At 43.3% G+C, this 15,566-nt stretch overlaps 3 protein-coding genes across 8 annotated transcripts; 2 read left to right on the forward strand and 1 right to left on the reverse strand.

Annotated features, from left to right (window-relative positions):
• Window positions 1–669: 669 nt before the first annotated feature.
• Window positions 670–3,055, forward strand: dnajb9a (DnaJ heat shock protein family (Hsp40) member B9a). Of its 2 annotated transcripts, XM_062462122.1 has the most exons (4): window positions 670–739; window positions 948–1,005; window positions 1,261–1,490; window positions 1,609–3,055. In XM_062462122.1, the coding sequence occupies exons 3-4, from the start codon at window positions 1,274–1,276 to the stop codon at window positions 2,043–2,045; spliced, it is 654 nt and encodes a 217-aa protein (XP_062318106.1). In that variant the 5' UTR covers window positions 670–739; window positions 948–1,005; window positions 1,261–1,273; the 3' UTR covers window positions 2,046–3,055. The 2 variants fall into 2 exon arrangements, with proteins under 2 accessions (XP_062318106.1, XP_062318105.1); XM_062462121.1 differs by lacking the exon at window positions 670–739 and having other exon boundaries at window positions 797–1,005.
• A 161-nt stretch (window positions 3,056–3,216) lies between these two features.
• On the forward strand, window positions 3,217–11,847 carry dnm1l (dynamin 1-like). 4 transcript variants are annotated; one of them, XM_062462129.1, is made up of 20 exons: window positions 3,217–3,445; window positions 4,597–4,741; window positions 5,346–5,381; window positions 6,081–6,127; window positions 6,740–6,811; window positions 6,931–7,017; window positions 7,292–7,454; window positions 7,551–7,671; window positions 7,864–7,995; window positions 8,127–8,333; window positions 8,529–8,649; window positions 8,799–8,954; window positions 9,081–9,170; window positions 9,296–9,388; window positions 9,492–9,545; window positions 9,754–9,825; window positions 10,540–10,698; window positions 10,782–10,891; window positions 11,032–11,191; window positions 11,412–11,847. In XM_062462129.1, the coding sequence occupies exons 1-20, from the start codon at window positions 3,344–3,346 to the stop codon at window positions 11,466–11,468; spliced, it is 2,184 nt and encodes a 727-aa protein (XP_062318113.1). In that variant the 5' UTR covers window positions 3,217–3,343; the 3' UTR covers window positions 11,469–11,847. The 4 variants fall into 4 exon arrangements, with proteins under 4 accessions (XP_062318113.1, XP_062318116.1, XP_062318115.1 ...); XM_062462132.1 differs by lacking the exon at window positions 9,754–9,825; XM_062462131.1 differs by lacking the exon at window positions 5,346–5,381 and having other exon boundaries at window positions 3,219–3,445.
• Window positions 11,848–12,192: 345 nt separating this feature from the next.
• On the reverse strand, window positions 12,193–15,462 carry tnnt2d (troponin T2d, cardiac). Of its 2 annotated transcripts, none has more exons than XM_062462135.1 (10): window positions 15,399–15,462; window positions 15,273–15,294; window positions 15,102–15,159; window positions 14,876–14,992; window positions 14,693–14,770; window positions 14,454–14,567; window positions 14,210–14,322; window positions 13,934–14,024; window positions 13,279–13,316; window positions 12,193–12,384 (listed from the first exon to the last, which is right to left on the reverse strand). In XM_062462135.1, exons 1-10 carry the CDS (start codon window positions 15,445–15,447, stop codon window positions 12,339–12,341), a joined length of 726 nt encoding a protein of 241 aa, XP_062318119.1. In that variant the 5' UTR covers window positions 15,448–15,462; the 3' UTR covers window positions 12,193–12,338. The 2 variants fall into 2 exon arrangements, with proteins under 2 accessions (XP_062318119.1, XP_062318118.1); XM_062462134.1 differs by lacking the exon at window positions 13,279–13,316 and adding an exon at window positions 13,652–13,695.
• Window positions 15,463–15,566: the final 104 nt, after the last annotated feature.

Raw genomic sequence — 15,566 nt, forward strand, 5'->3', positions numbered from 1 at the left:
TTGTTCTTCAATTCGTAACGTATATATTTGTTGCGTGCAGGGAGTGGCGGGATCAACACACACACACACACACACACACACACACACACACACACACACACACACACACACACACACACACAGTGTCCACCGATTAAATGTCCTCTCTGCTTCTCTCCCATCCTGCTGTCCTTCCTCCAAGGGCAGCGATCAGCCAATCAACTTGACCGGGGGTCAAGTCCAAGTCCTTACCCAATTGACCACCATGGGCAGCAGAGACATCTGTTCTGCATGTTTTTATGTTTGGATTCTTTGCGCAGGAAAGAGCCAACATGCAAACTCCACAAACACTATTGTATATTCTAGAAGGCTCAGGGTGGAGAGACCTTGCCCGTCAATGATTTACGAGGACGCGTTAAGCTCCACCGGGCTTAATTAACCCTTGTGTTATCTTCGGGTCATTCTGACCCATCAGTCATTGTGACCCACTGTCGTATTGCGACAAATTTACCTCATACAAAAACAAAGTGAAGCATTTTCTTTTAACTGTCGGGCTGTCTCAGACCCCCCACATTGCAATGGTTAAAAGAAAATTATTTTTATTTGTTTTTGTATTGGGTGAAATTGGGTAAACACAACGATGGTTCGTTGTGAACCTTTGGGTCATGTGACCCGAAGGCAGCACGAGGGTTAAAGTGAATTTAATTTTAAAACTGGGGTAGGTGCGTTGCCAGTTATTTTGCACAGAAGCCCGCGAGTGGTAAGTTCGAGCCACGGAGCCATGTGATAAGAGAAGCCGACCAATCGTTTTGCGAATCGTGTTGTTGTTTCGTTTTGTGGTTAGATAGCTAGAGCTAAACTAGGTAGCCTAGTAGTAGTAATCTCTTCACTGCAAGCTATGTGTTTTGACTTGGTTGCTAGCTACCTACTTCCTAAACATTAATGTTTGCTACTGTTTTTCATGTTAGCTACGCAGCTGAACAATTGGCGGAAAACAGTGCCTTCGGTGTGTGCAGATGTACAAAGGTAAATTCTATGGGTAGCTAGGCAAACGTAACACAATTCGCTGGTTTGTTGTTAGCTATTTCGGCTAGTTAGCTCGTGAGCTATCTCAAAAGTCATCACACAACAGTCGTCTGTGTGATATTGATGTCTATGTATGCAGTTTCACATGTTTATCCTTTAAGTGAATGGTAGCTAGTTATACAGCAAACAGCAATGAAAGCGATACCCTTGTAATACGGTCTTTCTCTAAATGTTGTGCTAACGTTATTCCTACAGTACGGGGGGGATAATGGCAACTGCACAATCAGTCCTTACGTTTGCAGTGTGCGTCCTGATGATAACAGAACTGATACTTGCCAAAAAGGACTACTATGACATTTTGGGAGTGCCCAGAGATGCCATAGAACGTCAGATAAAGAAGGCATTTCACAGGCTTGCTATGAAGTATCACCCTGACAGGAACAAAAGCCCAGACGCTGAGACGAAGTTCAGAGAAATTGCAGAGGGTAATGGAAGTTGGGCCATGGATGTTTAATAAAGCTGCAAGTTTTAAAACATTTTAAATAGGCCTGAGAAGTGAAAGACTGTTGTCTAAAAGCAAATTCAATGTTCTTCTTTCAACAGCATATGAGACATTGTCGGATGAGGCGAAGAGACAAGAATACGACCAGTTTGGACACAGTGCGATATTTAATGAGGGCACGGAAGGTGGAAAGGGGCACAATTTCCACCAACACTTTAACTTTAATTTTGACAACATGTTCAAGGACTTTGATATCCACAATCAGAATAGACATTCCCGGCATAAGAGACACTTTGAGGAGCACCTTCGGTCCCACCAGGAGGCCCACGCTAGAAACAAGAGGAACTTTCAAGGAAGCTTTGGCGCTGGTGCTGTTTTTGATGACGTGTTTGACAACATGGAAAAGATGTTCACTTTTGACCAGCACCACAAACGGCCTGAGAGTACGTTTCAAGGGACTGCCAAACAGCACTGTAGAACGGTTACACAACGTAGAGGGAATATGGTGACTACATATACTGACTGCACTGGGTCCTAATAAAGCAAAGGAAAGCCTGTTAGTGTTAATGTGACCTACCACAGCACACTGCAACTGCAAAGGCACCTGTTGCCTGAGGCCTGGATACAACTTTTTTTTAATGCTGTGATATTAGTGTTAGTCAAGACTAACCAGATATTTTTCAACACTATAGCACTGATCTTTAAGGCATCTTTCTCAGTTTACATAAACTATAGGTCTGAGTCGGAACAACAGGTCTGTTTATAGTGTGCAGGCATTTAAATATATATTCATTGTTAGTCTGTGACAGACCCCTTCACATTTACATCTAAACCCCTGATAAATACTAATTAGCCTTTAGTTAGTAAGTTCTTCCCAAATCTTAGATGGAATGTGACATCAGTAATGCCATGAACACCTTCAAATTTAAAGATTTTCTGTCTTTTACATTCTACATTTTGGTTAGTATTTCTCTGTAGTTTGTTAAGCCAAACCCTATTGTAAATCCTGCCATGGTGTAAACAAAAAGAGGTAGGCCACAAAAACACTGGGTCAGTTTCGCTTGTGTTGTTTAAAAGGTGCAACATTGTCAGCAAAATTGTCCTGTCAGAACATATAGCTTAGCTAGGCCCTAGTTGAACCCCCTATTTTGATGTTAACAAAATGACAGTATATTATGCTGGTTTTGTCCACCACTCATAGTCAAAAGTATATAGTAGTAAATATACAATTAAAAAGGGAACAAAACAATTAGCACTTATTAAGCAACATTTACTCCAGCTGAGTAATAATGATAGTTTGCTGATGTTTGGTTTTAGCTAACATATCACCCGTTACCTTAATTTTCATGTAGAATAGAGAGGTTTAAGTTTTCCAGATTAGTTGTGCAATATTGTATGCCTGCTCACCCCAAGTTTTCCACATTGTCAATTGTGGAGAATATCTTCAGTTGTTAGAGCACTTTTATAATATGAATCCTCCTATTGGCATGTTTTATTTTGGTATTATTAACAAAGAATGTAAAATAATAAGTAAAAAACTATCCTTTACTGATGAGAAATTATCTAATGTGTTTCTCTTGTGTTGAGGATTCTTTACGGTGAGAGAGTAAGCGTTTGCAAATGTAGTTGGTTTCCGGAACAAATTACTTGCTGTCCGATTAGGTTTGCCATTGCAAATACTCAAATTCCCAGAGTGCACCGCTGAATTACTTTGTGCGCAGTTGTTTTTTGGGCCCGGGTTGCATGAGGGTGGGACATTGGATGACTTTGTCGCTGTAGCAGTCTTGCTGAATAGTTAGTCCGATTCATTTAGATAGGCAGCTACTTTTTAGAGCAATGGAAGCCCTTATACCCGTCATAAATAAATTACAAGATGTGTTTAATACAGTCGGTGCCGATATTATCCAGCTACCACAAATTGCTGTTGTTGGAACACAGGTAAGAATAGCCAGTCACAGTGTGGGTAGCTAGCAACCTTAACACTGACATTACAGAACTTGGGATACAAGCACTTGCAGGTCACTAACTAGTTTATTTATTTTTTAAGGTGCCCCACAAAGGCGTAATTATTTGAGAGTTTGCATTTCGACTCGATAATTGTTAATCTTTCTAACATGAATATAATGTAGACAAGCTAGTTAGCTAACGCGTTAGCAAATAGTAGCCTACTTGAATGCATGCTTGCAGACAAGGAAGGGGAATTCTGTTTCTCTTTTAAGATAGCCTTTACTGTCAAGCGACCAGTTTCTCGTATTTTATTATTGATAAGCAGTGAGCCTTGTACGTTTGCTAATTTAAGTCGTTATTCTGATTTGATGAGCCTCTCTACCCTTGTCATTAACGCTAGCACTAGCGAGGTAGCTTTGCTACTAGTACTAGACTTGTGTTTCACTTCTATTTCTGGTACTCACAAAGAGCATCACTCTAGACTAGTTAGTCTTGCCAAAGTTAAATTGCTTTACAGAAAATATCTTTGGCTAATAGCTTAACAGCAATTGAGTGACATCAGTCATCAAGAAGCCTAAACAAACTGACCTTTCCTACATGTACAGTAGTTTACAAACAATTCTTACGTTTATCATGGTGCGTGAATGCAGTTACAGAATCATAGAATCAGAATCGTTTTCAATTGAGCCTAATTGGTTTACAGCAGCATTCTCTTCCAGGGATGTTTACTTTTACTGGTCTGCTAAGAGGATGCGCATGTCTCAGCCTTTTGGCAGCCATAACGACAGCCCAGATTTCCATCCTGTGTTCTAGTGCAGAGTATGTCTCCTTATCAGTGTGTTGTCAAAAGACACGAAGAGAGGTTAATTTGATATCATGGTTACTTACATCAAGATCTATGAGCTCATTAGATAATTACATGGCTCTGTCAGTTCTAAATTTACCACAGGTGAATCTGGTCAAACAAAATCAGTTCTACGTACAAGCTCATCTTTGTGCATCTTTTATTGAATAAAAGTCCAGGACACCCTAGGGAGACAAAATTGGATAACAGCACATGGGACTTAAACTTTAGAAGTGAATCGTCATTTCGATTCACAAAAGGTTTTGGTAAATGAAGTGATGATACTGTGTGTTTACAGAGCAGTGGGAAGAGTTCGGTGTTAGAGAGCCTGGTTGGCAGAGATCTCTTGCCTCGTGGCACAGGCATCGTCACCAGGCGGCCCTTAATCCTCCAGCTGGTTCACGTAGACCCAGAGGATCGGCGGAAGAGCAACGAGGAAAACGGTACTGCCAAACACAACTTCACTTTTAAAACTAACCAAGTCACTAATTTCACTTGGTGTGTGTGTAGGAGGAGGAGGAGGATACAACTGTCTCTCCTGTCTGACCTTGGATGGCTCTAAATGGGCACCAGGAAGTGTGACTGTGTTGTTGTTGTGTCTGTTTAAGACAGAGTTGTTTGTATTGTGTGTGTTTGTCTTTTTTAGAACGGTTGCCAGGCAGCGTCAGATCGGGTTATGTTATTGGCACCAGAGTGTCACACTGCATGATTCAGGAAGACAGTAAAGAAGTGCCATGTTAGCTCGGCCAATTCTGAGTTTGGTGTCACTCTACTGCAGTGGTCACCTATGCAGCAGAGGGCTTTACAGAACTGTACAAGAGAGCTTTCAAGGTGCCTTCGGGGGACTGTGACAGATATTCCCTAACCGGTATCTCCAAATAGACAGTCAAAATGAAACACCTTGTTAAGGTTTTCATGAGAAAGATATGCAGATCTTCCGAAGCCTGCGCCCTGGGATAAATGCGATCATGAGAAAAGACTGCCTCCGCAGCCTCTTCTGCAGCTAGTCTAACCCCCTTTCTTCCTGTTATCTCTCTCTAACCGCAGACTCGAATACCTGGAAAAATGGGCGCCTTTATAAAGGTCTCCTTTTCCTTGTTACTTGCTTTAGCCAGTGTGTTTGTTTAGTAGCTTCTCTTCTGCCCTTTCACCCCCATCCAGCCACCAAGCCTGGCTTTATTGTTTTCTTTGCCTCTATTTCAACTGCATTTATTAAGCTCACACCACTCTTGTAAGTTCTGTGTCTCTGATTCAGTTGTTTCAGACAAAGTTTTTAAGCTGTCTGTCTTGGCTTAAGCACAGCTCTTAGCGCAGGGAAGACAACCTCTATTCATTTAGACGTGTAAACAAACACCCCCTAAATGTCTTCATGTAGCATCCTCTAGCTAACTAATAGCCCCCACTCTGTTGATATGGTTCCCATATTACTGGTTGATTTAATAAAAAATAGGCCTCATTGTTTTGTATTAGGATCAATTGCCCATCAATGTTACGACCGAGTGTTGTGCTCTCTGATTATTTAGCATGCTCAACAGCCAATGATTCCTTTGCTGTTGTTGTCCAAAAGCAAGTTTATTCCTTGTTTGTTTAAATCTCTGGTCCTGTGCTGTGGGATGTTGGCCTGGGAATATATTCCCTTCCCAGCTGAGCCCACATGCAGTGATCTCATCTCCTGAGACGTTCAACATAATGATAGTGGGTCTCAAGAGGACAGCCCCAGATCACAACTGCCAAACAGGCAGGGACAGACACTAACTGCCATCTGTTTTATGTTTCCCATAGGCATTGATGGAGAGGAATGGGGGAAGTTTTTACATACGAAAAACAAGGTAGGTTACATTGTTTCAGCCCTTGTATTGTTATCATTGCCAGCATGGTGCTGTAAAGGCACTTCTAATTTCAATGGTTAACGCTGCAGAGTTCCTGTTCCCTGCAAACTGTATGACTTCACTTAAATATTTCATGAGTTTATCCAAATATAGGCCAAACAAACAGCCCTGTATCAATTCTCTAGGATCAATAAGAACGGGGATGTCATTGTGACATGATGTGGAATTTGCCTGGCAGTAAAGTAACACTAATCAGATGAGGCACACATCCTCTCACAAGCTTAAAAAACACTCAAAGAAGTAGGGATAATGTCTTTAGGGGGAATAAAACAGTTTAATAGAATGTGTTGATCTCTGATACATAACCCCTTTTATCCTTTTACAGACAGGCCTTTGTCATGCAGGCTACTACAACATATTTGCTGTCATTAATAAAGGAATTAATTTTTGTTGAGATAAGAGTTCAGAAAAAGTGCATTGTCCAACTCAAAGTATGTTAGTCTAAACCTTAACTATCTTACTAATTTGTAATGTATTGATAAAACAGCTCCTAGATGGTGTTCGCTGATGTTAAAGCAGTGTGTGTACTCTTTATACCCTCTGTATTCTCAGATCTACACAGACTTTGATGAAATCAGGCAAGAGATTGTTGCTGAAACCGAAAGAGTATCTGGCAGTAACAAGGTGCGTCAGTCTTTCTCCTAAGTTAAAGCAAAAGTGAACGTTTAAAGAAAATTCCATGGCCGTTCAGATAAAACAAATATGTTAACTGGTGTATGTGGGTTGTCAAATGTGTTTTGCAGGGAATCAGCGATGAGCCCATTCACCTGAAAATCTTCTCACCTCATGTTGTCAACCTCACATTGGTGGATCTGCCAGGCATCACAAAGGTGAACTGCAAACAATGTAACTTTCAAAAAGACGTGTCTGGCAATTTAATTAAAAAATCACCCTTTTTCTCCCCTTCACAAGACCAAATAATGAGACTATAATAAGACTAGTTCAGTAGGTCTTAATAATAATAAGTATACTGGCCCTACATTTTTGTTGGGCAGGTTAATAGTGAATATACTATTAATACCTATGCATTTGAAGACATTGGTGTGAAATGATAGGAGGTGGGAGAGTACATAAATGTTTGTGTGTGTGCGTCTGCTAACCCAGGTACCAGTGGGAGACCAGCCCAAAGACATCGAGCTGCAGATCAGAGAGCTGATCCTGAAGCACATCTCCAACCCCAACTCCATCATCCTGGCTGTGACCGCAGCCAACACAGACATGGCCACCTCTGAGGCGCTCAAAGTGGCACGAGATGTCGACCCAGACGGTGAGGCTCTCTCCATGTCATCTTCTCTGTTTATGGTCTTTTCGTTTTTATTTCACAGTAAAATGGTTCGTTTTTTCACATTGTGTGTGTGTGTAGGCAGAAGGACATTGGCTGTGGTCACCAAGCTGGACCTCATGGATGCTGGTACTGATGCTATGGACGTGCTGATGGGCAGGGTCATCCCTGTCAAACTGGGCCTTATTGGAGTAGTGAGCAGGTTGGTAATCGTATGTTATTTTTTCTCAATCCACACTAATTCAAATCAATATATGTATATACCTACAATTTGATAGATTTATTATTTAATGTTTTAGCCATTTGTGAATCGCTACAAGACTGAATCGCAGTTCAAATGTGAATCGATTTTTTCCCCCACCCCTACAGTACACAATTTTCTGTTCCGTTTTAGGAGCCAGCTAGATATCAACAATAAGAAACAAGTATCAGACGCCATTCGTGATGAATATGCCTTCCTACAGAAGAAGTACCCCTCACTCGCCAACAGAAACGGAACCAAATACCTAGCCAGAACACTGAACAGGTATGGCGCCAGATTCCTGTACCGTTCATCAAAAGGTGGTAATCCTCACTAACGTCGGGTAAATCACTGTAGATACCGACAAGAAGTAGCATTAAACTCATGGTCGCCATGTCTCCCTGTCTGTCTGCCAGGCTGCTGATGCACCACATCAGAGACTGCCTTCCCGAGCTGAAGACGCGTATCAACGTGCTGGCTGCCCAGTACCAGTCCCTCCTTAGCAGCTACGGTGAGCCCGTAGACGACAAAAGCTCAACGCTGCTCCAGCTCATTACTAAGTTTGCCGCAGAGTACTGCCACACCATAGAGGGCACGGCCAAGTACATTGAGACAGCTGAACTGTGAGTAACACCCTCCTCCTTCCCCCTTGCCTTTTAACTTTTGCTCGCCTGCATCTCCAATACTCAACACTAGAGGGCTGGGTCTTTATCAATTATTTAATAACTGTCAGCATGGTGACCTTTGTTGTTGGACAAACGTGTTTTCCCCCCCTTCTTGGTTCTAGCCTGTGTACAACAGTGTAATTTCTCTTGCAGTTGTGGCGGCGCACGAATCTGTTATATATTCCATGAGACATTTGGTCGCACACTGGAGTCTGTGGATCCACTGGGGGGTCTGACGACTATAGATGTTCTCACAGCTATCAGAAATGCCACGGTGCGTCATGTAACTGCTTATACAATGCTCTAATTCTTCCACTGCCCGTTTTTTTTTTCTTTTTTTCATCAGTATCCTTGTGGCTTGAGACAACCGGAGAGAAATGTGGGTAATGTAGTTCTTATGGATGTGTGTGTGTGTGTGTGTAGGGCCCGCGGCCTGCCCTGTTTGTGCCTGAGGTGTCATTTGAGCTGCTGGTTAAGAGGCAGGTGAAGCGCCTGGAGGAGCCCAGCCTGCGCTGTGTGGAGCTGGTCCACGAGGAGATGCAGAGAATCATCCAGCACTGCAGCAACTACAGCACACAGGTACACACACACACACACACACGTACGCACGCACATAGACAGGAACAGCACGAAAATACCACATGTACACATCAGATTTGGCATCATCACCAGCATTGCACTTGTACCTGCTGCCCCCCCCCCCAGGAGCTGTTGAGGTTTCCCAAGCTCCATGACGCCATTGTAGAAGTGGTCACCTCCCTCCTCAGGAAAAGACTACCAGTCACCAATGAGATGGTGAGGCATCCTTTATTACCTACCCCTCCTCGTCATCTACACTTTCAGTAGGATTACCTGATTTATCTTGTCTGGTGGACTCAAGTGTATTTGCCGTCTTCATCTCATGCTTATCCTCTTCTAAGGTCCACAACCTGGTTGCCATTGAGCTGGCCTACATCAATACTAAGCACCCTGACTTTGCTGATGCCTGTGGCCTCATGAACAACAACATAGAGGTAAAAAAGGAGTTAAGAGTATTTCAATGTCCATGCCATTTGAAAAAAACATTTTGAAAAAAAGTACTTCATGTATTGATGATGATTTAATATGGTCTTACAGGAGCAGAGACGCAACAGGATGAGAGAGCTGCCCTCCTCCGTCCCCAGAGATAAGGTACAGTGCAGCGACACAAACACCAAGCCAGCTAGCACGGCTACAGTTTACACTTTTTCTTTAAACTTTTTCGCATTTTTTCCTCCACACTTAAAAAGCTAAACACTTAAGCCCACTTTCTGCTTTAAGATTTCTAGTCTTCTATTCTCCTTCGTTATTTTCTCTTTCTCTCTCTCTCGTTCTCGCTCCTTCTTTACTTCACTCTCAGTCCCTTAAAGGCCCAGGTGGGCAGACTCTCTCCCCCACTGAGCTTGTCACCAATGAGGGCGAGGGACCCAAGGTGTGTCCACCTCTCCCTCCTTCCCTGCCTGCTGGTCTGATGGCATGACACCCCCCATCCACCCCAAACATCCCACTCAAGCCTTACCCACACCCTCCTCCCCACTCTCCAAACACCCATCCTGTAATACTCTCTGTCAACCTCTCACAGTGAGACCTTAAGTGACTGTAAGATTCCTCCCTTCTTTACGGCCCACAACTAACCCTTCGAGAAAGGACCTCCTCAGAGCCCTTCTCGTGTACCCTGACACCCTGACCGAGGGTAACCTTTAACCTTGTGACTGCGCTGCACATTTGCCCCTGTACTTCACCCCTGCATGATTTTGTCCCTATGCTATGATAAAGAACCTTCTTGAATGGCGTCTGTGTGCCAGTGGCCATTCACTGTACATGCATATTGTAACAGACCCTGGTGTTGCATCATGGGAGTGATCCAGACAGGCGGGATCAGCAACACTGACTGCATCGTTGTGGTGTTTGCGTGTGTGCAAACGTATGTGTGGGGGTCAGATGGCTGAGCGGTTAGGGAATGGGGCTACCAATCAGAAGGTTGCCGGTTCGATTCCCGGCCGTGCAAAATGACGTTGTGTCCTTGGGCAAGGCACTTCACCCTACTTGCCTCGGGGGAATGTCCCTGTACTTACTGTAAGCCGCTCTGGATAAGAGCGTCTGCCAAATGACTAAATGTAAATGTAATGTGTCGGTCCCTCCCCAGGGTGCAGGGGGGGTGCAGGGAGACCAGGGAGATGGCGGGACTGGCAACTGGAGAGGCATGCTGAAGAAGGGAGAGGATGGCATGTCTGACCGAAGCCAGTCTCAGTCCTCCCTGCAAGGCAGCCCTCTGAGGGGCCACGCTGTCAACCTGCTAGATGTGGTGCGTACAGACTACACTACCCACAATACACCACTGTGCACAACATGCGTTTTGAATGGTTGTTTCTTTTGCGTGGGGCACAGCCTGTCCCAGTGTCTAGGAAGCTGTCAGCCCGAGAGCAACGGGACTGTGAGGTCATAGAGAGGCTCATCAAGTCGTACTTCCTCATTGTAAGGAAAAACATCCAGGACAGGTAGGGACGTGGTCGGTTTGATCCAGTGGTTTTCTGCTGCCAGGCTATATACCTTTCCAACATCATTAATGATCATTACTGACCCTTTTTCTTTTTCTCCTTCCTTCTGTGTCCCTTCTCTTTTTGTCTTTTGTCTGTAGTGTACCTAAGGCAGTGATGCACTTCTTGGTGAACCACGTGAAGGACAGCCTGCAGAGTGAGCTGGTGGGTCAGCTGTACAAGGCAGGCCTTCTGGATGACCTTCTCACAGAGTCCGAGGACATGGCCCAGCGCCGCAGCGAGGCAGCAGACATGCTCAAGGTACCATAGGGGAGTTGAATAGGACTCTTTAGAAGTCTGGTTTGTGAATGCTGATTGAAGTGAGTGAAACAACAGTGTATCATGTGTGACAGATTTAACCTTTGTGCATAGCAAAATATACAGTATATATATACACCATGTATGTATAACTGAATAGAACTACAAATATGTATGGAGGGTTACTATGTAGACCTGTATTTACCTCTTTTTGCATCTCCAGGCATTGCAAAAAGCCAGCCAGGTGATCGCAGAGATCAGAGAAACTCACCTGTGGTGAGAGGAGGCTTGGGTCTCGACCTCCAATCATCTCCCTCCTACATGGACTCACCCCCTCGCCAAGCCCTTCATCCCTGTTCTGTCTCAGACACCCTGGACAGCAGAGACAGCCAACTTGAAAATGCACTCGTATTATATAGTTTTCATGTACTACATGGACTTCACCTGCATTTGAAGGGTAGTGCATATCAGTCGACGCCTCTACCACTTACAGTGATATATACACACACACAGGCTCCTGTTGTAGATGCTAAATCTTTGATAATGTATTCAGTAAATAGACTGCTACAAACGACTCAACGCAGTGTGAATGTAGAGCTTACAGAGGAATGTTTGTCTCTAAATGTAGATAGAAATTAAAACTAGAAATGAAAAACCTACCTGATCTGTAATCTATGGCTTTGGATTCTGTATCCTGTACTATACGTGTTACATTTATGAGGATTTACCTTTTATGTCTATTTTACAGCTTGTTTCTTCATTATAAGGTAACAAGCTGGCAATAGTTTCAAAGCGATCAGCATTTTACCATTTGTACATTTAGTTTTTCACTGGAATGGTTACTTGTTGACACCCTAGAAATAGAGCTTTTTTTCAACACACACACTCACAAGTCAAATTGTTGTCCATCTGTACACCATGCACTAAATATGTAAACATTTAGCTGAATTGAAATTATTGTATTTGTTTCAGATCATCTAAACCTATAGAAAGACGACGTGACAGATGTTGTGATTAATTTATTGATACTTTGGTACAGAGATGGATACAGTTATGTCTGACAGATGGTCATACAGAACAGAACAGATAGAAACACACAAGATACGCAGACCGATCCCGGGGTTCAACTTCGGCCCAGTCGGCAGCTCGTTTACCTCAGCCGCCCTCCCATCTTGCCCTTTCCGCGACCCTTGGCACTGAAAGGATGGGGGGGGGGGGCAAGATAGAGTTATTATTGCAGCAGCCAGGCGCCAGCAACCAGGTGCCAGCAGCCAGGTAGAGTGCCAGCTTTACCAGTGGGGGTCACGCAAGTGCAGCCCTCCGTTTAGAAATGACTCAGGTGTTCATGTTTGTGTGGTTTCAGGATGTGTATTGTTGCCATGTCTGAAAGGTCTAAATGTGCTGGATTGGGAGAACAGGGTGTTTATTTATTTTGGTGTGAATTTGTGTTGAATGTTCCTTTTTTTGCTGCATTTTGAGACCCCACCACATTTGGCCTCACTGTGTCCTGTGACCACTTACGCTTCTATCTGATTGTCTCCCTTCAAAAGCATGAAAACTACCAATCATGCAGTAACCAGATGCAACATGAAATGCCAATAAACAAACATTCATACTTACAGATTGAACAGATGATAGAGTAATGTGAACAATAAAAATGGATGAGTGATTAGACATGGGGATGGTCATGATTTTTGTTTGAGTTCCTTTCAGGATTTCTCTGGTTTGTATTTGGTCTTATTAAATAAAAGTTGTTCTGCATGAAAACAGTTCCTAAACTTTATTCACCCTGACCATGGCCATGTCTGGTTCAGAAGTGAGGGATGGAATGAAGAAAAAGGAAGTATGGATGGAAGGAACAAGTGACCAATGAAGAACACTAGACAAAAAAAATCCCCTAGCACATCACATGTCCTGTTCCAGTTTGGTTTTGGACCATGTGAGTAAAAAGGGTCTGAACAGTGGGTTGATGACAGTTCCTTATTAGAAATGACCATGCACAGAAAGTGGTCCAATTACTGCCCTGTGCCCAGTGTCTGGTCCCTTTAGGAGCGAGAGGGAAAGGTCTCAGTGTTCTTCTAAGTACTTACCTCTGGTGGTCCTGGACACGAGCGAGAAGCTGGTTAATCTGAGGACACACATAAGCCTGGCTAAGCGTTTCAAGCTTTACCATTTTATCACACCTTTTATCACTGAGGAGTCCAGTAGAATCCATTGCCATTGAGAGGAGGAGCCCATGAACCTGATGATCTGCTGACCTTGTCGTTCACCTGAAGCACATCCACTACCCTGCCTGCACGACCTTCCTGACCTGTGACATTACCATGCCAGTAGACAGCAGGCAACACCCAGTCTCAGAAGAGACTACAACCTAAGACGAGACTAAGAACGTGAGACTACACTTAAAGACGAGAGACTAGACGGTGCTGAGGGGACATTCCCTCATAACCACCAGAAACTTACGTCTTCTGCTGTTGATCACTGACTCTGGTCTGAAGCATAGTAATCTGAAAGCAAGTCACACATTTAGAAGTACATGTACGAGGTTTAGGGTCCATTCAGAGATGAGAGGACTGGAACGACACTAATTTCAAATTAAATGAATTATATTAAAGTCCCACAATAACTGAGGCTCATCCCGACTCTTTCAAATCCAATTCTTGCTGGCACGGACTGGAAGAGATTATAGTTGTAAAATAAAAGAGAACAATTCTATTGGCCATAATATTCTATGATGTCACTTACATCATACTTCTGTCTTTTGAGTTTCTCGCTAAGGTCGAACTTCTCCGCTTCCAGCTCCATCATCCACTGCCACATCTCACTAGCCTTCTCCCTACACACAAACACAAATTCAGGTTTGTATTCCATCTTCCGCATCACATTTCTTCAGAAGTTAGAAGAAATATACTTTTATGACACATACACTAGATGCTAGTAGGCTTTTCTGTAGATTTAGGACTACAGCAGATTCCAGTGTTAGTAAAAACGGAAATGAAATGAATGAAAGTCCTATCCCACTTCAGTTTGTCCTCGTTGAGATGATCGATGTTGAGAGGTTTCCTGCGTTCAGCCAAGAGCTTCTTCTTCTTCTCCCGCTCTGTCTGTTTCTTGGCTCCCTTCCGGTTCTCACTCTAGAGGTCAGGTAAAGAGGAAGCAGTTTTTTTGTAGCTCAAAACTTTTCTTCCATACATGACTAGTTGGTTTTAAATTGTATATTGAAATTATGTTTTTATGAGCTTCTTTATCTGTTTTGCCAGCTGACCTTCTGTTGAATGCCTCCATACTGGTGAGTCATGTTAGTAAGAGCCTTCTTCTTCTTGGCATCGTCATCATGTTTCTTGCGATGTTCCTCTTGCTCCTTCCTCTCTTTCTCTTCCTGTACACCGGTGAGGAGAATACAGACAGTTTATCATTGGAAAACCTGCTGAGGGAGATCTATTGTAAAATACATATTTATGAATTAATTGGTCCTTATGTGGAAGTTGTGTCGTCGGGGCTTACTGCGAGCCTGGCCTGCCTCTCCTTCTCTCTCTCTGCACGGACCCTCTGCTGCTCTGCTCTCTCCGCACGACGTTTCTCCTGTACACATACACAAGACCAGTTTCATCTTCATCCTGTTTGTGTCAATAATTTTTGGTGTATCACAGGGACAAGCACGGGTGTCTCTTCATTACATTCACTCACGATTCTGTTGACGAGGGAAATGAGCTCTTCTTCTTCCTTCTTCCTCTGAAGGAAGTGGGCCTCGATCAGACACTGCAGTTCAGACAGGTCCTTCTCCTGGCGCTTCCTGTGTATGTCCTGCCGTGACACCGTCCCATGAGGAAGCAATCATTTGTGTGTCTGTGTGTGTGTGTCTGTGTATGTTTGTGTGTGTGTCTGTGTGTGTGTGTTAGGTGATTCTACTCACGTCAAAGTCCACTTTATCACCATCTGGGATTTTTGGTGCCTGGATGTTTGGCACAAACCTTTTGAAAGGTATTACATTTGGAACATTTTACATTCATTTCAGGGTGTTTTTTTTGTATGTTTTTATATACCAATATATATTATTTTTACTGTAGGTGCAGTCATAACTTACTTTGGTTTAGGCTTGGACTCATCTGTGATAAAAGACAGAGATAAACATTACAAAAACAATATAGACTCAGTTACCCTCTAGTGAGTAAAATTCCATGTAAACACATTGTCATTGCTTGTACATTACCTGTAACCTCCTCCTGTACTGTAGGTGGAAAGTGTAGTAATAGACACATTAGTTTAAATCACATTAATTTAGAGCACTAGAATGATGAGAGGAAAAAATATCAGTTTTACCTTCTTCCTCCCTTCATCCAAGCAGTGGAAAAAATACAGTGACACCATTACGCACGGA

This window comes from Osmerus eperlanus, chromosome 5 (genome assembly GCF_963692335.1).
Source record: "Osmerus eperlanus chromosome 5, fOsmEpe2.1, whole genome shotgun sequence".
Lineage (NCBI taxonomy): Eukaryota > Metazoa > Chordata > Actinopteri > Osmeriformes > Osmeridae > Osmerus > Osmerus eperlanus.